Consider the following 21582-nt stretch of genomic DNA (forward strand, 5'->3'; position numbering starts at 1 on the left):
TTAGACCTAAGTTTGTAAAAGTAAAACATAACATTTAAAAACGACCCTAGGGAATGCTAAGATTATAAAATATCAGAGGAAGAATTGTGCCTAGACATATCTGTAATCCTTAAACCAGAGAGGTAGTCTCTGAAATTTCTTTAACTATCACCAGTGATTTTGGATGATACTGTTATTGGATTATCTGGAACCTGTAGTGACCCCAGCAGCAGCGTCGTCCTAAGTTGCAATCTCTTTCTGCACAAACTAGAAGATCTATCAATAGAACTCAATTACTGTATGACTCCCTTTCACTGAAGTTAACGGTTATATATGTGTCTGACTTCAGTGACAGGAGAGTTAGCTGACAGTAAGTACACTTTGAAAAAAATATGCCCAGTAATAATGATAAACTACTACTGCAAATTTTAAAATATCAGTATCACTGATTTATACGTTAGTGTCTTCCTTGTTAAGCTGAGGTCATAATGTGATAATAATTATGAAAATGATCAATAGAAAACCTCATGATAGAAACAAAGTTCTTATAATTATTATAACACAATATTATTATTCTAACAATTGTGCAGGAGAGGCTGTTGTTATTGTTAGGTCTTTCTGTAAAAAGAGCAGTAGTAAGGAAGTAGCCTAGGAACCATCTGTTAATGGCAATTGTATGTTGAGAACTTCCCACTGGAGAAAATGGACTTGACTGAGTTAGCACAGTAAGAATTAAGATACAGATTTGGGAATAAAAGACACATTTAAAAGGACAAATTAAAGGAAATTTGCCTAGGTGCTTAGATTGCTTTCACGGTTACCAAGCAACCAATAAACTTTAACCGTTCCCCCTTTTATTTTTCACAAGGAGTCACATAAAAAGCAAGCGCTTTTCCATCTACAATTCCTATCTGTTAAATTCCCGGAGTCTCTGAAAACAAGCGTAACTTGGAATATGAAAGATTTTTAACTAGTGATATTGGCAGCTGTATAGTAGTTGGCATGAGCTATCTGAGCGTTTAAGAGGACATACTCTAAATAGACAAGTTATTTAAAACCTCCCTTTTGCACAATGTTACTGGTATAATGTTGTCACAGGAACCTTAATCTCAGATTTCCTGATATTTATTGGTATAAAATTACAACCATTAATTATGGATATGCCAGGAGTATATTTTTTCTTTTTTGTTTCTGTAAATTATCTTCTTTAAGGAAAGTCTCTTGATTGCAAAACAAGATTCTGTGCTCTAAAACTGGGCAGTGGTATAGGGGTAAAGCAAACTAAGGCTGATGACTTGGCTTATTGACAATACGAACCATCATTTTTTTAACTTGAAGGGCCTGATGCAGTTATCCATGTGTAGGCATTTAGTGCTGCTTGAAATAACTGATGTGTCCAAGACACTCAAGTATGACACAGGGCTCTCAGGTGTGGCACAGGACCTACAGAGACCTGTGACCTCCTAGATCAGCATCTAAAGGTTAAGAGTGTTACCATCAGGCATCCCAAATAGTACTAGCAATCTGTGTGAGGAAAATCAAATTGAATTACAAGTCTTGGGTATTTGCATGGACTCAGTTGCAGGAGGGAGCTTTAAATCTAGAATGCAAAGTGTTCGTGACTAAATAGAGCTTATTCTGCATTTGATGTGACAATCTGTTCTTTTGTACAATTAAATGTATTAGTAAGAAATGAGCAAGAAAGAGGTTAGTGTTTGCTACCTAGAAATTAGTATTTGCTATATCAGATCTGTGACCTGAGAGGTTCTGCCAGTCTATACATAACTTGCATTTATATTTTTGTGCTTCAAAGAAAGCTTCAAAAACATTGTTAAAATCAGGATTCTTATGACACAGCTGACCTTATTGTCCCACTATGAATCCAGCTTGTAAATTCCATCTCATTTCATAAAATACTGATATAATACAGAATTTAAAGCTTAAAAAAAATGTTCACGGGCTATAATAATTGTCTAGAATGGTGCAGCAAAGGTGTGTCACGGAAGTAGATCACCCTGGTTTTCAGAATAAAGACAACTTAATTAGATGTCATTCACCTATATAATGTAAGAGAGCAGTATTAGTAATACTAGTGAGATAACTTTTCTGAAGTCGATATAGAACCACAGAATTACTTTGTCAGAAAATGTTTGTTGAGTGATCCTGGCCCAGAATCAATTTAATTTGAGCTTTGGGAACTTCTCTGCAGCATGGAGCTCTGTTCTCTCTTCCGGATTTATTTTAAGTCTGTTGCTATGTTCTCACTAGCTTGGTGCTTTTGCCTTGTGTTCTGGCAATATGGCAAAACAGAAGCATCTTTTAGAAGAATGTATAGGAATGGAATTTTTTTTTTCAAAATAGCGTGCTCAGAGTTAGACATCTAAATTCATATAGCAGAAGAGGAAACTATGAATTCTTGATGTCTTAAAGAGAAATCTGTCTCTTATCAATCATCTGATCCAAGCCTATTTCTATATTAGTACTTTCTATATAGCAGTGTCCACTTTGCATTTAGGTTATATTACTTTCTGAATTCATTACTTGACATTAAATCACAGTTATTGAGAGCAACCTCTGAGCTCTTCAGAACTACATAATCTCACTATTCTCAAAAGGTTTTTGTCATCCTTCGGCATACGCTTTGTTTGAGTTTGATGAAGCGAGGGTTCACGCAGTCCCACAGGTCACTAATGAAAATGGATAGCACAGAACCCAGTGCCAGTTCCTCTGAGATCCCAGTTAATGTATTGCTCCCTATTTGGAAGCTGTACAGTTGCTACTGACTTGCTTCGTGATCCACCAGCCATTTTTTATGTGTCCTGTGGTCTTTTTATCAACATAGTAGTTCTTTAGTCAGCAGCTCTGCAGTGCCTGGTTTTGGTGAAGAGACAGACATAGGGTTCCTTTCAACTAGTACAGAAAATCCTTCAGCTCCAGCTAATTCATTTTTAGTTATTGACTTCTTTACCTAATTGACCATTGGAATGTTTTTTTAATACCTTATGAATAAATATCCTTCTTAATTTTTTCTTTAATTTTCTGGATCTGGAAACTACATGAGCAGATTGGTAAGTTTGAATGGCTTTCTGGTGATATCTTAGAAAATTAATAGAATACCAGAATAAAAAAAATCCCATTTTTTCTCCACTTTTGTTTTCAGCAGATAAAGTCAGGCTAACAGAAAATAGGAAGTTAGGAGCTACCTTGGGTAATTTGTCTCTTAAGTTGTCAAAACCTGTCTTTGGACAACAGCCCTAATAAAGAGATGGTACTCAAAGAGAGGTTGTGCTCACGTGACGTGCTGGTTTTGTCTGGGGTAATTTTCTTCATAGTAGTTAGTATAGGGCTATGTTTTGGATTTCTGATGAAAACAGTGCTGATAACACAGGGATGCTTTAGTTATTGCTGAGCAGTGCTTGCACAGCATCAAGGCCTTTTCTGCTCCTCACACCACCCCACCAGAGAGCAGGCTGGGGTGCACAAGGAGTTGGGAGGAGACACAGCTGGAATAGCTAACCCCAACTGACCAAAGGGATATTCCATACCATATGACATCATGCTCAGCAATAAAACTGGGGGAAGGTTGGCCAGGGGGCCGCTGCTCAGGGACTGGCTGGACATTGGTCAGTTGGTGGTGAGCAATGGTTTTCATTTGCATCACTTGTCTTTCTTGGGTTTTATTTCTCTCTCTTTGTTATTTTCCTTTTCATTACAATTTTTATTTTTTAATGATTTTTTTTATTTTATTTTATTTCAGTTATTAAACGGTTCTTATCTCAATCCATGAGTTTTCTCTCTTTTACTCTTCTGATTGTCTTCCCCTCATCCTGCTGGGAGGGGAGTGAGCGAGCAGCTGTGTGCTCTGCTTAGTTCCCAGCTGGGGTTAAACCATGACACATGAGCACATAGTGGTTGAAAGACCAGTTTTGCTACAGGTGCCATGGAAAACAGGCATGTGTACTGCCAAGACACATCAGTTCAGGTACTTCTTGTGGTGTACATATGTATGTATGTAGTCAGAATGTTCTTCAGGCAGTTAAAAACATGTCCGACTAGCGCTCTTGTGTCTTTTGCAACAATCTTACTATTGAAGGATTCTTATCAAGCGATGCAGAGTCAATTATCTCCTTCTGCATCCTTTGCATTCCTGTGAAGAACTAATTTCTCAGCTTGCCTGTTAGGTTGGTGCTGTACTCCATACACAATGAATACTCTGCATAGAAATATTCAGTTGGTCTATTGGGATGAATTATTTCTTTGGTCATGTTGCAAGAATTCATTAAGTACGTTGCCTAATTGAACTTTTGAGATGCTTAAAACTGGTTATGTGCTGAATCAGCATCTCAGTACTTAGTTGATGTTGAGCATGGCCTATGAAGGAATAAAACATCTTATATTGAAAACGTCTGGTGATATTCTAGCCACTTAGAGACTAGATGTCTAATATTGTCCAGTCCATGTAGACTAGTCTATGCTTATTTACTGTCTGGAGGGAAAACATAAATTCCCTAGTGACATTGGTCCGAAAAAAGCCTGTATCTGTACAGGTACTATAAGCAGAGATTCTTCCTTTTTAGCCTAGATCATACTCAGTGCAAGACAGCTTTTCTCCTTCAGAAGGGGTTTGATGTGATATAAAAATGACCTAGGTTTAAATGAAGCACTTAAAGTGAGTGCTTTGCAGTGTAGTGATTGAGCCAGCCATACTTTTAATAATATGCCCTTACACTGCTAGCCTCTTGCATCTGAGGGATTTTCTAATACAAACCGTAATGTAAAATACATTAGCTACTAATAGCCGGGGTTCTGAATCTGCATGAGTCAATTAATTAATTTTCATTTCTGAAAATATTCATAAAATGTTGTCTTATGCTAATCCTAGGTACTATAATGGCTTTTAGATGGCAGTATCATAAATCTAACCTGCTTAAAGCATACAACTGGGTATGAATTAACATATTCTGGTATAAAGGAATTAAGGTGCCCAGATGAATTTTTAAATCCTTGAGTGACATGTGCTGACCATGTTTACAAAAAGTAAAATGAGTACACTTATGCTTGTGTGTCTGTCTTTCTAGTTACGCACATAGCTAAATTTCAGGATGTTCTTTAAAACTTCAGCTGGAACTCTACGTGTCTGTATGTGCATCCATGCAGATATTTATGGCTCTCTGGTATCAGGAAGAACTGACTGCAGGATGGGTGCAGCTACAGTTGTTTCTCTGCATTTATAATTGACTGGGAAAAACTGTGTAGGAAGCTCTAGTTTCACACCGACAGATTTAGACTAATCTATTGCTATCGCATGCAGTGCATAAAAGCAAGAAAAATAAAGTAATTAAAGCTTCTGTTCACCCAATTTAGTTGTCAGAATGCATCTGTGAGATTAAAAGAAGAGGACTTTTAGAAGAAATAAGATACTGATTATACTAAAGGGCAGACTGAAAAGTTTCACCTTTTCTGGGGACGAGCAAGATGAATTAAAATGATGAATTTTAAAGAACTGGTCTGAAGCCTTGGGATAACGGGGTGAATACTACAAGATTTTCTTTGTAATTTTCAGCAATTCATTTTGGGTGTTTCTATATCAAAAGTCTGTGCTGTGACCAGGAAGTCAGAATCAACCTGAACATGACTGTAAAAACACTGTTGACTGTGGTTTTTTATCAGACCAGAACTCACCATGATTAGCTTTTCAAGTCTGATTTGAAATTGCCCTAGGACTGAACCAAAAATCAGGATTTTCATTTGCTGGATGAGAGAATACAAGCAAGGAGAAAAATGGACGTTGCTTAGCTGTGTGCCTGTTCAGCACAGTTGGAGCTGTGTCATATTGCAGCCTTTCTTCTCTTTGGTTTACCTAGCTGACTCATAGCACAAGTAATATGAATCCTCACTTCTGCGCTGTAATACTGTGCTGTATTGCTTTGTAGACCCTAACAGGGATCTGCTCAGGATGGAGGGGGGCGGTTTGGTAAGGTTACCTCTTAACTAAACTACTCACTGGGAAATGGGGTGACTAGTGTTTGGATTTTGGCACAGGCAATTACTAACCGGGTGCTGTAAATGCTTAGGGGGAATCAACTGCCTGAGCTTATCCTTACCAAAGTTTGAGAGTACTTGGATGCCCACCTTTATGTGTACATGCCACAGGCACAGATTTAACAGGACAGGGAGCTACAAACTTGTCCTCCCTCTCCTTTTAACTTCTATGTCCCTTAGCACTGGACCTACCTGAATTCCCATTGCGGTGCAGTGTGATAGAGCCTTTTCAGCAGCTCAGCCCCAGATGCCAGAGGAGCTAGGAAGACAGATGATGCTCAGCCTCTGGCAACAGTAAAAAATGGCCAACACACTGTGTTGCAATGCTGCCCCTTGTGTCATGATCTTTCTATTTTTCAGTGTTACATTTACCAACATAAATCAGTTTGAACCAGTTCAAACTAGTTCAATTTTTTTTCACCTGTTCTACCAAACCATTACTGGACTGACCTAAAAGTGAATCAGATCTGTTTCAGTCACAGCAATACCTAGATACTAATTGCACTGAACATGTAATGATTTGATTCTTGCCTGTGACTGTGGCTATCCATCTGTGGTGGAAACCTGGCCTGACCAAGGTAAAAGAAGCTGAATACATACTCAGGTGCTGACAAGTCATCCACAATGATCCTTTTAAAGAGTGTCAAACCTAGCTCAGGTGATGTCTGTGGAAGTCAAAGTCACAGTATTGACTGCAGCTGAACGCACTCTCAGGATTTGCAAAGGAGCCTGAAGCAGTAAGTGTCCAAACTGCATTAAAGAGCAGTTGGAGCAGCTGTATGTTAACTCCTCTGTGTCTTGGAGAGTCTCCATTTTTGATAGTCTCTAGGCATTAGCTTGAAGCTTCTGCTGTTAGGATTTGTACTATCATTACATAAAACTGAAGTCTTAGGAAACTGTTAGTCTGCTATTTACAATAAGTGCTTAATTAATGAAAATAACATATACCACAGAACATCAGATAGCAATAATAATAGCTGATGTACTTCTCACTTTAGTCCTCTCACTTTCAAATATTTAGTTGTGCTATGGGTTGAGTTTATATAACACCTTAATTTTGTATTTTTCACAGAAATGTAACCTGGAATAATTTAGCTATCCCAGACACCCACTGTTCCAGAGAGCTAGAAGAAGGTTACCAGTGCCCACCTGGATTTAAATGCGTGGACCTTGAAGATCTGGGACTAAGCAGGCAAGAGCTGGGCTACAGTGGCTTTAATGAGATAGGTCTGTCCTACTGGTAACATCCATTTCAGTATCCATTTAAAAATGTTTATGAAATGAATAGGACAGATAGCTCATGTCTGTGCTGAAAAGATATCGAGTGCAATCAGTATTCTGCTCGAGTAGAGTACATACCAGAAAGAGAAGCTGTGCAATTTGCTTTGGAATGATGAAGTTATCATCTATTTTTACATTGCCTGGGATCCCAGGATTTAAATAACTTTAAAATAGTGTCTTTATTTAAGAAAAGACAACTGTTGATTATCACCAGTATGCAAATGCCATGACTAATTTCTGTGTTTTGTTTATGATTCTTTTTAGAGTACATAATTCATCCTATTTGTATAATTTTAGTAGTAATTGTCATACAGGAAAACCCACCCAGAATTACTTTTACCATCATCTTGATACTACAGAGAAGGGGGGAGAGAAAATGAGATCATGTGTATCTGTGGCAATTCGATCCAAATTGTGTAAGTCAGAACATCACCCAGAAAAATGTTTGGGAGTCGGGCAGATTTTGCAATACAGGTGTAATTTGTGTTCTGTGAGAAACACCGCAGAGTCACCAGGAGAATACATTCTCTGCTAGCTGCAATGTGTCGTGCCACCCCCACAGGCAAATGAGCACAGAGTAGTAATTCAGGAAAGGTGGCAAGAGCATGGGCAGCTGTGGCAAGATCCATATCCAAATGGAAAATACGCAGTTACCCTGTCAGAACGTTGTGGTTATCTCACATTTATTAAACAGACAAAGGTTCAACAGGAGGCTGCAGCTGTAAATTTTCATAACCCCAGGTAGGGAAGTCCCTTCAAATGATAAAGCATGCCTGCAGGCCGTGTTCTTTCTGATGCATCTCTCTGACTCTGATAAGCTGCTTTTTTTTTTTTTATTTTTGCTGGCTTGATCTCCAGACTGTTATCCTGCTCCCAGCTGAACTTGAAGGTAATAAAAAGGTTTAATGACTGAATGACTGCAATCCAAAAAGTTTTTTTGAATATTGAAAGTCTTTGCAGCTGAAATCACTTCAGTTGGTTCTCAAGCTGCTGAATATATACAGTGAGCCAGAGAGTTACAAGAAATAGTCTCAGAGTCCTGTTATGACAGTACTCTGTGATACCAAATACCTTCTGCACAAAAACTGACATTTGTGTCTTTTCTTTTTCTTGTGAGAAAGGGAGAAAAAACTGATTTCAACCAAACTCCATTCTGTTTCCTCTGGGAGTCAGAAGCATAACAGTTGTACCAGTACTGCTAGCTGAATAGCACTATCTTTTATATAAATTTTTTCTTCAGTAGATCTCGAAGGACAACCCCATCTGATGTCTTAGACAACCTTCAGATTCCTGAGTTAGTGGCAGAGAGTGCCATGCCCGGGTGAACATGAGCTGAGTTCACACTAGAGGCTAAAAGCATCCACGCGCAAGTTTTCTAGTTTGAGATGGTTCGGCAGAGGAGCGTGGGATAGGTGTATCACCAGAAGAATTACGCCTCAGATTGAAATCACCCTTCTTATCTTGACATGCAAAATTATTTGTGGCATTGAAGGCTGTTATTCTAGCTGCCTTCCTGGTCACCAGGGAAAAGTAGTTGCAATGCCTTAGACAAGCTTAAGTGGGTAGATGATTTGAACAAGGCTCAGAGTGCTTAATAAAGGAGGCCAGTATGTTTTTAGTGAGGGGGCAGGTTGGCAAAGACAGGTGAAATAGTTTGTCCAAGGGTGCCTGCAAAGCTGATGGAAAAAACAGGGCTCAAACTCCAGTCTCCTGAGTTGCAGTCTTCTACTTTATCAATATGTCATTTTGAGTGCTGCATTTTAAAGATCAAAGATTGCTAATATACTTAGGAGACTTGTCATTGATACATTGTTTTTGTCTAGAAATAGGTAACCAGGATATAACACCTCTCAGTACAGCAGCCAGAAGTTAAGTTGAATACCAATTGAAAGCTGATTACTAAACTTTAAAATACTGGGTAAGACATAGCAGCTTTGCCACAAGATGTTAAATAAGCTTCCTCAAATTAGAAATGTTATAAACAGGGTTATAACCAGCAAGTTTATCAATATTTTATAAATCTCCATTTTGTAGTGCACCTTTGTATGTAGTTAACAGGTAAGTAATGCAGTATATCTTTTCTGTGTACACTATTTTATTGTATACATTCATTGATATTTTACTTGCAGAGACTATTATGCAGCCTGGTCTGTTGGTTCCTGAAATCTATCATTACAAAAATCACAAGAGCATAGCAGTTTGGCAGCTACTGTATAATTAGTACCACTTACTTTGCAGTATATAAGTACAAGCTATGCATATTTGAATGTGATCATTTCTGTTATTTTTCTTCTGTTTAAAGAAAAAGGGAGGGGTTTTTACAATTTCATTACTGGGTGAAGACCAAACTGTCCTAATCAGATAAAAGTTAATAGAGGTTTTTACACTGTGAGGGCTATGCCAAGTAGGTAGTTTCATATTTGGAAAATCCCTTAATTTTGGCCTTACCCTGCTCCCACTTTTTAAAATGGCTTTGGCTTTAAAGGGATGAAAATTGGAAAGATGATAGTGTAAGTTTTGGTACTTGACAATATATTTATTTCCCAAATTTTCTATTTTTAGTTTTGAGGTGCTCTGTTTTATGTATGCTTCTATGCAAGTATGTATGTGTTGTTTAAGGAAGAACATAGTTACAGACTACTGATAAATGTGGCTTGAAGTCATCTTGTCAAGATAATCTAGGCCATCCTATTCCAATGTTGAAGCAGCCTTCACAATCTTTCCAGGCAATCTATTGCCTGTACCCTCAGGAAGATTTTCCTAAAGTATAACCTGAATCTCTTTTTTTGCAATTTAAGATCGTGATTTCTCACCTTATTCACTATTGACACAGAGAAAACTTTAAAAAAGCTTTTCTGCATCTTTCAAAACTATCATTATACCTCTTCTACCCTCTGTGGCCCTGCTGGGCCATATATATCCAAATGTTTCAATATTTTGCTATAGGACACATATTTTATACCTTAAATTATTCTTATTGTCCTCTAGACTTTCTCCAGCTGATTCACCTCTTTGTTGAAGTGCAGTACTGGCAGAATACCCCAGTAGAGCCATTACTTTATGTGTTTTTAAGCTTTATTACAGTTTCTACATCCCAGTGAGATGTTTTTCCATTTTCAGAACAGCGTGTTGTGGGTGATTCATATGTTTTTCTGATTTCTTACAGCCCTTGTGTCCTTTTGAAAGAGCTGCCATCACTGTTTCTCATCCTTTATTTGTTTACGTGATTATTTCTTTTTAAATGTAAACCCTTGCATTTGTCTCTGTTGAATAGCATACTTTCTTTTTTTTTCAGACTATTTATTCAATTTGCAAAGATCTTCTGGAATTTTAATTCTTTCCTCCTGAATACTTTCAGTGCCTCTTAGCTTACTTTCATTTGAAATTTCATGAGTATAATTTATTTTCTATCAACCTGGTCAAGAGTGAAAAAATAAGTAGAACCAGACCAAGATCTGACTCTCTTGGAACCTCATTTGACAGTCTTCCTTTCTGACAATGTTTCATTAATAGCTGCTCATAAGGACAATTAACAAACAGTTTTGCACCCATCACAGAGTAGTCTCACGGTGAGACGATGTTAAAAGCCCTTTAAAATCAAGATGTAGACCATCAAGTGCTTCTCCTCTCTTCATAAGACCTGCTTCCATTCTGCATTCGTACAGCAATAATGCAATAAGATTTGTGCCATAGGTTCTGCAGTGCCTGCACCTTTTCAATATATATTAATAACATAATACTTACACCTGATGTTTGTGAAGGTAATTTTTCAAACATGGGCCACATCAGCATGTATCTACAGCTAATACCACTGTTCTTCAACATATATATTTCTACACAGGATGTAGAATGAAATTAACACCAATTGCTTTTACCAACTTTACCAGTGTAATCTCTAATGAGAGTGAAATCACTAAAGACTGAGGCAGTTCTGTCTGGCTGTACTTCTAGGACAGTTCTGAGTAACAGTCACAGAGGTCTGTCTTAGAGCTGTTTGTGAAACTGGAGAATTAGTGAAAAACTGAGTGGTGAACCAATTAGCTAAGGCCTCAGTACCCCAAATCCCTTTCTGTGTGAAGTTCTGAAATGGGAGGAAGGACTAGTAAAGAAAGAATAATCTGCCCCCCCAGGTGAGGTGACTTTGGATGTTTCAGGTTCCAGCTGATGGGAGGCTACAAGAAGTTACTGCTTTCTTCTACTAAGTTGCTCATGAACTCAGTAGAAGCTAGAGTACTCTTTCCAACAGTTTGACACAGAACTTGACTTCTTAAGTAGGTGTTGTTCTTATACAGTGGGAGCCTTCATATTAAATGAAGTCTTTTATCCATCAGGATGCTTGAAAGATTTTTCAAATACTACCTGTGGGGCTGAGTGGGAGTAAGAGAAAGGATGTGAATGAAAGGCTTGGCTGGCGGTGTGGATGTGGGTGGCAAAGCTCCTTACTATTGACTATACCTGTATGGTACTGTCAAGCTCTTCTTTTTCGCAGACGTCTTAGCTGATTTTGGTTCAGACTCCTATAAAAAGGTTGATGTTTCCTTCATATTAGAACAGCCTTCAGCCTTGTCTCCCACTGAGAGCATCAGGTACACTCACAGTTGGTCTCTTTCTTCTGGCTGATTTTATTCTCCTCTTCTCTGTGTTTTTCCTAGCTGTGTTCAGTTCCGTAGGGTGTAGCTGATAGGATGACAGTATCATGAAGTGCGCAAAAAATGTTGAGCTAAATATTGAGAAAAAATACCTTTGTTTTGTGAATAACCCCCCCGTAATTGTACAACTCGTTAGGCGTGTGATTGTATTAGCGTAAGTATTTTCATCTGATATATCTAAAAAGCATAAATATAATTGTTGAATTAAATATGAGCATGCAAGACTTGGCAACTGCCGAACTATGACAAGTACTTCTGCCTCCCATGTCATTGTTTATCTGAGTGTGCATCTACCTGTAGTCTATATTTGACATGGCAGTAATTACTATCAGGGCCACACTGATGATGGTTGGTAGAGCTGTCTGTGTAGATGCTGCTGGAAAGGGTGCCACATAGACACAAATGTGCTACAACTTCTGCTTTTGCTGGATCTGGGGCAGTTTTCCTCCTTACCTGTACTTTCCACACAGTACAGATCCTTTTGCATTCGGATTTTTGTAACATCTGGCTAGTAATCATTCCACATGCCTCATGGGTGCAATCATCTGTAATCATCTACAGATGTACACTTGCAGCCACATTACTGATTTTACTCTTCACGTAATCCTAGAGAATGTTTTTTCATGATCTACAGTGCTACATATTGCTTCAAATATTCTCAAAAGAAAAAGGAAGTCCAGAATGAAATCTAAAAGTTAAAAAATACTCTACGTAGTAAGGGAAAGAAGTTTTATGCCATGAAAGATCATTTTGAAAGGAGATCTTATTCTATGCTGTATCATCAATCTATCTGTCATTTCCTAAGGCCAGTACCCTGTTAAATGGTACTAATTACATCTCCTACCTGCAGGGGGTATTTGACAAAGACTACCATATTAATGTCCGGTTTATGTATAGGAGATAAACACACACGTGTTGTATCTTGGAGACAAATAATGAAATTTCAATGGTAAGGAGTACTTCAAAGCAGATATACAAAAATTACATCTGTATTAAACCTTACTTGCCTTACAGTAGAAGTGAACACTGTTCAGTGGCACAATGAGCCAGCAAAATCATCTCATTTCATCAGCTGTAAAACAGCAGCAGAGCTTTACGTCTCAGATATTCCCACTTTTATTATAAGGCCTTTTCCCTTATAATATGTGACCCAGAATTTAAATATTCTTGGCATACCTACAGTTGAGATCCTTTTTTTAAATTGGTAATTAGAAGAAAAGATTTTATCTGTCACTGTGATAAATGTCTGCCATGATAAGATTAAAAGTGAATTTAATTTAATACTTGTTAAAAGAAACATCACAGTGGGGCCAAAGTCAACTTTCTCAATTCACTTATAGGTATTGTTTTAATAAGAGACTTATACAGGGATCAAAATAGCCCCTTTGTTTATTCATAAATTTACATTTTATCTGCCAAACACAGGAGTTACTTTGGTTCTCTTACGAGTTCTTTTATGACGGGGAGAAGACTTTTGAGTGTGCAACCAGTTTGAGTTGCGAATGTGCTACTCTTGCACTGGAAGAAGCCTGGAGTGGCATTAGGTCCATTCTTCAGAAGGAAGTAATTAAGGTTCAGATAGCATGCTGTGAATCTGGATTTTGCACCTCATTGCCACAATCCATTAAGTATATTTTCCATGAGAGATTTAATGTTTCCTAGAGGTTCGGTACGTGTCCCTAAGATTGGAATTCATAGTGGCTGAGTAGTGTGTTGAGTGGTGAGGTGTGATGGACACATGAAAGCCAAACAGCTGGAAAGGGACAAAGGATGCTCACAGCAGTGCGGAGTAAAAGCTGAAAAGTCAGCCTAAATCAGATCCCGAATTAGGTACTCCTAGAAACAGCAACGATTCAGAGCTACAAGTCCGTTTGTTTATGTGGACACCTGTATAATGAATTTGGTTGTGTGAGACTGATACAAGTTCTTAAAGAGAAAGTAGAAGTGACCCACGTTTTTATATAGTAGTGCAGTGGTCAAGATGAAACACTTGTGTTCTGGAAGGGTGCCCTGCTCACCCCCATGCAGGGCCCAGGGCAGAGCACGCTCCTTTCCACCTCCCTCCCTCTGAGTCTGCAGCAGCAGCAGGAATTCCTGGCCCTGGAGGAGAGCGAGCAACACGAGACTAGAAGGAGAGCTATAAAGACCTGCTCTTTGTCATTCTTCTGTGAAGTTATTTCCAGTTTTTCTCCATGAATTGTCTAACATAAAAATGTATAAAACAACCTTTAACGTTTCAGAGGCTGAAAGTTAACAAGACATAGCAACATAAAAGAAAAACTTGAAAATTCAACTTGCCATTCCTGCTGCCACTGGATGAGGAAAAGAGCCTGTCACTGGTGGCAGAGGTTGACCTTTTCATTTGTCCGTCACTCCGTGCCCACCTGACATGCTTGTCTCTTGGTGGCAGTATTAGCAGCCACTTGGTCTTTCCATGTCCCTGGCATGGGGAGGGGAAAGAAGCAGGTGGATTGTGACTGATTAGTTGTCCTAGGCAACTGCCTACTTTACCAGCTTCTAAGACTTCCAGATCCATGAGGAACAGTGAATTAGGAGTTGATGACCAGAATAAAAATTATATTTGCAAGTTATTTGTTCAAAATAGGAGATAAGAACGATGGTGAAAAGGATTGCAAGGGTGTTTTCAGTCTGCTATATGCCTCCTTCATCCCCCACTGCCCTTTCACACAGTCGTCTCCACCTGAATGAAGCCAGCGTCATTTTGCACAGACATAGATGGCCAGAAATGCAGATCAGCATCAGCACCACAGCCTGACTCCCTTGGCTCTGAGTCAGTTGGTTTCTGGGATAACAGAAAGCAATGAGGCTATGTAATTGTTAAGTCAGAGACTCCATTTAATTGTACCTGTTAAAGGCTGAGAGATTGAGCTCTTATGAAGGAAGCATTGGCTCGGTAATGACTTCATCAAAATTTGTGGTCAGATTCTTTAGTTCTACAGATTGTATGGACTCTTGATGTATGTATTGAGTCTTAATACTCTGTTTATCCTAGCAAGTGCAGCATAGTATTAAATACTTTGATAAACAGGTCTAATCTTATTCCACTTATGCAGCTCGGATTCAGGCAATTGCATGTAAAGTGCCTAATGAGGAGGCCTTCATCCATGACCGCTGCCTGGGGAGTTATCATGTGGTAACATGACAAGTGATAACGATGTTAATGTGTGAAGGTGTCAGAATGTCATTAGGGAAGCCATTCAGACTGTCTAGCGATAAAACTCGGATTTTCTAAATGTGAGCCAAAATGACTTAAAGCATGCCCCATTAGTTCACTGATTGAGAAACCAGTGAAAATAATTATCTCAAAAATGGTGATAGATTTTTGTTGTTCTCACTGAAATTCCTTCATAGGCCTTGCAGATGGAGAGCGATGGCGCCCTGATCACAGCTGAGGCACTGTCATGGGCAAAAGAGTCTCCACTCAGGGAATTTCACTTATTTGTTTTACTGCCAATTAACATAAACTTATAATCACTCATTCAGGTATTAAGAAGCAAGGAAGACAAACAGTCAAAGAGACACTTAGGGGAAAACACCTTTTCTCCTTTGCCTGTCTGAACTTCAATCCACACACCTCTCCTCCCCATGTCCGAGTCCCCACTCCTCTGCTTTTGCAGCATGGGAGGCAGGGAGTGGCTCAGGAAGCTGGGATCGGTGCATAGCGGTTTCTTCTTTTTGCTGCTCCTTGTTTCTTACTCTCTGCTGCTCCTTCCTTCTTAATCATTTCCTCCAGAAAGAGGAGACGATGGGCTGCAATCCCTTCACGGCTGTCCCCGCTCTGGCGTGCCCCCTGCTACCAAAAGCCTGCCAGTTATGCCCACTGCAGGCACCTAAGGTTTTTGGTGAGCACAGAGGAATAAAAAAACAGTTCATATGCTCTGTGCAGGTGAGAACAGTTTACAGTCCTCATTGTGTTGTTCCTCTTGGGAAATAATTCTAGTTATGAAGGATGTGAACGCTGTGAGGAGTGAAGCATGGCTATTTGAGTAAGGTAAACAAGTTCAGTTTGTTCCTGAGATATAATGAACAAGTTGAAAGGGAGTCAACTAATAAATCCCTGTTTAGGCTTAAGGCACAATACTGTTTTCACTGGTTGCAGCTTCTTAAGGACCTGCTTACAAGGCCATGTTTAGTTTCTCATCAGAAAGAGTTTAATAACAGGTGACTTGGGGTATTTTGGTTTTTTTTCTTTGGGCTTTCTTTTTATTCGGCAGGAAAAGTACTGATGAAACTCAGTGGTTGGAAGTTGAATGTAGACAAATGTATTTAGGAAAATACGAACATTTTGTATCAGTAAATGTCACTACCTATAAAAATAATCACCAGGAAGTCAAAGTGAAAACGCTTGATATCTCTCTTAAAACAATGCTAGAGCCCATACAGAAGTTACTGGATTTGGTGCAGGAAACACTTGCTGAAAATCTCAGCTTTTTTTTGCTGTACAAATTAAATTATTCTAGTTTAATGCTGGATTAAATTATCCCAGAGGTTCCTTTGGGCCTTAGGATTGATTCTGTATATTATTTATTCTTTAGCTTGGCACTTTTTTCTCAGTCTTGTATGTGACTGAGAAGTGAATGACCTGCAGTCATAGAATCATAGGATCATAGAATGGTTTGGGTTGAAAGGGACCTTAAAGATCATCTAGTTCCAAACCCCCTGCCACGGGCAGGGACACCTTTCCACTAGACAAGGTTGCTCAAAGCCTCATCCAACCTGGCCTTAAACACTTCCAGGGAGGGGGCATCCACAACTTCTCTGGGTTCATAGCATAGAAGAAGTAGTCTTTGTCTTTTGCTCTGTGTTTTTCTAGCTGTGGTTCTGACACTTCAATGCTTTAAACAAAAGAAAACAGAAAAGAAGTAATGCCAGCCTACCACGGTCAATGGGTTAGTGTTTTCCTTCGTTGTAAATATCTGTGCTGGTTTTTAGCATTTATATTCTTAAGTGTTGTTTGACTTTACTCCTGGTTTTACATTTTCCTGTTCTCAAACATTTCTTGATGATTCTATGTGAATGTGAAAAAGCATTTTTTTAAACACAATATTCCTCTCTCTCAATGCTCATCTTTAATTCCACTCACTGTTTAGCCACTCTTTCCTTTGAGGTCCCAAATGTCAGTTTGTGTAGAGGCTTAGCTTTAGAAAGCACAATGATGACCATCTTTCTACACGAGTTTTACCCACAAACACCCTTTTCCATTATGCTCTTCAGCAGAATGTGTAATTTTTTGCCATCATGTGGGTCTGAAAGTATTGAAAGCTCTGTTCATCTTACATTACACTCGTTTGTGTTCTTTGTTAGTATTATATCTCATACAGAATACAAGAATTTTCCTCTCATTGAAATTTTCTTGATACATCAAGTAGAAACAATGTTTTAGGGACTCTTGTCATGATCCAGAGCAACAAAGGTAGCTTTTCATTGACTTTTTTTGTCTGAGAAATTCTAGATTTTTATTCTGTTTGCCAAGTCATGACTTTTTCGATGCCTTGTTCGTATTCTGCCTCTCATGCTTTTATGTCACTGGATGGCTGAGTTACCACTTTTTCCTTTCCTCAAGAAAGCTTTTCTTTTGAATGTCTTATCCTCCATGTGCAATTAGTATCATTATTAACTTACTAAGTGAACAATTAAAACTGTTTCAGGCATTCTGATCCATCCTCCCCCCACTGCTGGCATGTTCAGTAGTTTAGTTGATATCTTAACCTTAAAATAGAAAATACAATTGATGTAATCTTGAACTGACAGAACTGAGAGATTTGGCAATACAGTGTGTAGGAAGTTCATTTTGCTATTAGAGAATTACTCAGGCTTGTCTAAGAAGGAAGATGGTATGATTTAATTCTCAAATTGATGCACCAAGAAAGGACTGTTACTTATGAGCAGAAACAGAAATGAAGAAGACTAGGCAAACTTAAATTTATCAAAATGTGCTTATATGGCACAAACATTTTCAGCCTTGGCAGTGTGCATGGGACGTGCATATCTTGCATTCCACAATAAAGCAGTCCGGTAAACCAACACCTTGCAGACAACAGACAACAACTTTTTCCCCTTGACCTATCTCCACGTTCTGCAAAGTAGACTTTGTATTTTGATCCTATTTCTGTGCCTTTTGAATAAAAAATATTAGCAAGAACTTTAAATTAGCCATATAATTTTCCAGGTAGGTCACCAGTTCTATAGTTTACACGGCTGTGGTATTGTGTGGTGGTGGTCCACTGATTCTACAGCTTGGCGAGGATATCCCACCTTATGCTTGTCAGTTCTCTCCCTTAAATGAATGCTTACAGTTTATTGCTATGTGTACTTTAGCTCAGCTCTAAAAGGAGGTGTCTGTTTTGTTCAGATACAATGCTGTCAGAACATTTGTGCTGCTGCATTAGGTGAGCTCGAAACACTCATACTGGTTGTTGCCTCTGTAAAGTTATTTCTTGATTTGGAGACAGTTCTGTCCTCATTACACCTGTTTTCTCCATTTAGATTTAAGTTTATTTGAGGGTTCATAAACCTTATAATCACCATACCAATTTTTAAGCCATTTCCCAAGATGACTGGCTAGCAGCCAACTGGTTTTAGAAATGCTCATATCCTCGATACGGAGCTTTCTCCTGAGCAGACACTGAGTGATAGGCCCTTACTTACTGACTTCCTTTGATCATAAATATACTCTTTATCCTTTGTAAATCACTTGCTCCCGCAGCCTGACAGGGCAGGGTTTCTAACCCTCTATTAACTATATATGTAAGTGAATATCCCTGTACATTATACTTTGAAAATACAGTTTTTCTTACTTAAAAGATATGCAGTGAGGTTTATAAAAAGCAGACAAATGCACGTGATTCACTGTTTCTTCCTGATAGAGGTGAGATACGGCAGTTACCAAACAATTTGGGGGTGATAGCGGTTTTAAAGCAAGTGACAATTAGCTCTTTTTAGCAAAAATTCTGTGGCACATGGCAAAGTTGTTATTGCTACAGAAGGACTGAATGTGCCTTTCAATCCTGAGGTCTTGATGAGCCTTCCACTGAAGAGGTGTAATTTGTGAGACATCTTCAGATTATTTCAATTTTGTTGTTTAGTATGACAATTCCATCTAAACAAGCAGAATAATTTTAAAATGGAGTTTCTCTAACATAAGGCAGTGTTAGTCTGGGAGTTTCCATGGATTGTGGATGTATGTGGAAAGGAGAAAACAGGTCATTTCGTGGTTTGCAGGGAACACAATGCCAAAATGATCAGACTCTAGCAGGGAGCATGTTTCAAATTTTCACTCTCTTCAAGCTCTCTGAAATCTTACTGTTGCTGAAAGGAGTCACATCTGTTGTATCATTGTTGTGTGGGTGACGTAGATTAAGTTTTACTGGAGAATGTATTAGCAAAGAGCCTTTCATGATACATTTTCGGCAGATTAGAAACAACTGTGTCTTAAATACGTTATGTAAGGTCCTGAATTTTCAGTGGAAAGCCAATGGGCTTTATTTAAAAGCTACATCTCAACTGGTGGACCTGCATGTTTGAGGTCCTGGTTTTGTATACCCTAGCTGTGTCATGACCTTATACCAGAGAGATACTTTACTGCTGCTGCTTTATTCCTGCTTGATTTCTGTGGGAGAATGAACCCTCATATGTGGACCAGAAGGCAGGTCCAGTCTCCCTTCCCAGGGCTGAGACACCAGTGTCCTGGCACTCCACAGCACACACCGACTGCTTATACTAGTTGTACTACGTGGGTCCAAGGATATGACTGGGATGCAAATATTAGCTGTTACTGATGATCACAGTGAGGTCTTTGTATTTCTGTGTTGGAAGAGTAACACAGAAGTACCTAAACCCACAGATTTTTAAAAAAAAAGGATACTAAGACGATGCTTCTGACTTTAAACAACTGAATAAGTGACCTGAATTTGAAAAATAAATAAATAGCAGGATGCTTCAGTTAACTCCCTTAGCTATTTTATATTTCTGTGTGCTTGCCACTTTTCTCAGTGAGGCCATTTTAGTTGCCTAGTTAATTAAGACTTTTTTTTTTTAAGCAATGGTTTAAAGACACTAAAAAATTGCACAAATAATGATGTCCATTGAATTAGCTCTGTTGCACTAACAAATGGTATGTGGGAAGTTGTAGAGTTTTGGAAACTTAGAGTAATTTGAGCAGCCCTCCAGTATTTTAATTTATTGCTGTGTTAATCCCAAAGTAATTGAGTCTTGCATTAAACCAGGCAATCAGGTGAAACTAATGTGAAAAGATTAGTACAGTTGTCTTGTACTGACAGTCAAAGAGAGCTCTCTACTGCTGAGAGAATTCAGTGGCACATACTTCCCCCTACCATTTCAGGGTGTTCCCTGTTAGTTTCAGCAGCTAAATAGTTGGATCTATAATGGAATAAAACAACTTTCAGAAAGCTTTGCCTTTTCTTTTGTTCTCAATTTTTTTTTGTAATTGTGGATCTTTCCTGGTAGCCATCTTTTTCTGCTGTATATAGTTTGATATATCACTCATGTCATTATAGAATGCTGCACAGAATTTAATGACCTGTCTGACATCTGTGCTGTGCGCTTCCTCCTGTCTCTTTCATTCCCATCTGCGCCTGGGAAGGCAGAAAGAATGGTTTGCACACTGAACCAATGTGTTTTGGTTAGATTTCATTTTGAAAGGAAGTATTTTGAAGTTTTCCTTCTAATATACCTCCTGATAAGTACTTGTATGTTAGAGATGGCAGCATTAAAAAAAAAAAAAAAAATCCTATTTGCTGATGTTAACAGGCCCATAAACTGCCACTGATCATAAGCGGAAGAGATGGAAGAGCAAAGTATTGCAGAAAGGCTGTCTTATTACAAGGCTATAAGAAAATGAAAGTCATTGCAGGTCAAATGCAAGCTTTAGTTGCATCTCATTATGCTTGTTTCCACTGTAAGCTGTATCACCTCAGACATATCGATCCCTTATTGACATACAACTTCATGTACTGTTTCTTAATTTATCTCAAGTAGCAGAGAATAGATTCTATGTAAGTAAGTTTTACCCTGTGATTAGTAGGAGATCACAAGCATAGTAACAAAAAAATGAAAATTCAGTAGAGCTCCCTGGCACCAGCAAAGCTGTTGGCTTCTTACTGAACCACTTAAATATGCCCACCCCTTGCCTCCTACTGCTTTGTGTCTTGAGGGCTTATTTGCTCCAGCATAAGGGTTTAAGGAATCCTGGAATGGAGCTTGCTGGGCAATGTGGTGCTGGAGCCATTGCAACTGGCTCTGCAGGGCCCCAGCTCGCAGCGGGTGCCCCTAGCAGAGGGCAGCCTTTGCACCGCACCCCCCAGAGAGGCCGCAGTGTGTCAGTGCCTGCTGCTGCAGATTGAGAGTTAAGTGTAGCGTAAGTACTATTTCCGCAGATGACCTTCTGTGCTTACTTTCTGCTGTCTCTGCTCCACCATAGCAAGGCCTCCCAGCATGATTTTGAGATGAAGGCAAAGGAGGAAATTTCCATTTGTGTTGCTGCTACTGTTTACTTATAATTCCTATGGGAAGCGTGAGTTAAAACACTCAGGTCTATTATCTACAGAGGCATTTCTTTTTCCTCTAATGCAGAATGCTAGCCAAAGGGTCA

General features: G+C 38.8%; 1 protein-coding gene across 2 annotated transcripts in view; it reads left to right on the plus strand.

Moving 5' to 3' along the window:
* NALCN (sodium leak channel, non-selective) overlaps positions 1 to 21582 on the plus strand; it is a 238323-nt gene that overhangs the window by 36138 nt on the left and 180603 nt on the right. For both annotated transcript variants that reach the window (XM_068424956.1, XM_068424957.1), the window contains exon 6: positions 7094 to 7248. In XM_068424956.1, the coding sequence (XP_068281057.1) occupies positions 7094 to 7248 (155 nt within the window). The remainder of the gene's footprint in view (positions 1 to 7093; positions 7249 to 21582) is intronic.

This window comes from Nyctibius grandis, chromosome 2 (assembly GCF_013368605.1).
Source record: "Nyctibius grandis isolate bNycGra1 chromosome 2, bNycGra1.pri, whole genome shotgun sequence".
NCBI classification, from domain to species: domain Eukaryota; kingdom Metazoa; phylum Chordata; class Aves; order Nyctibiiformes; family Nyctibiidae; genus Nyctibius; species Nyctibius grandis.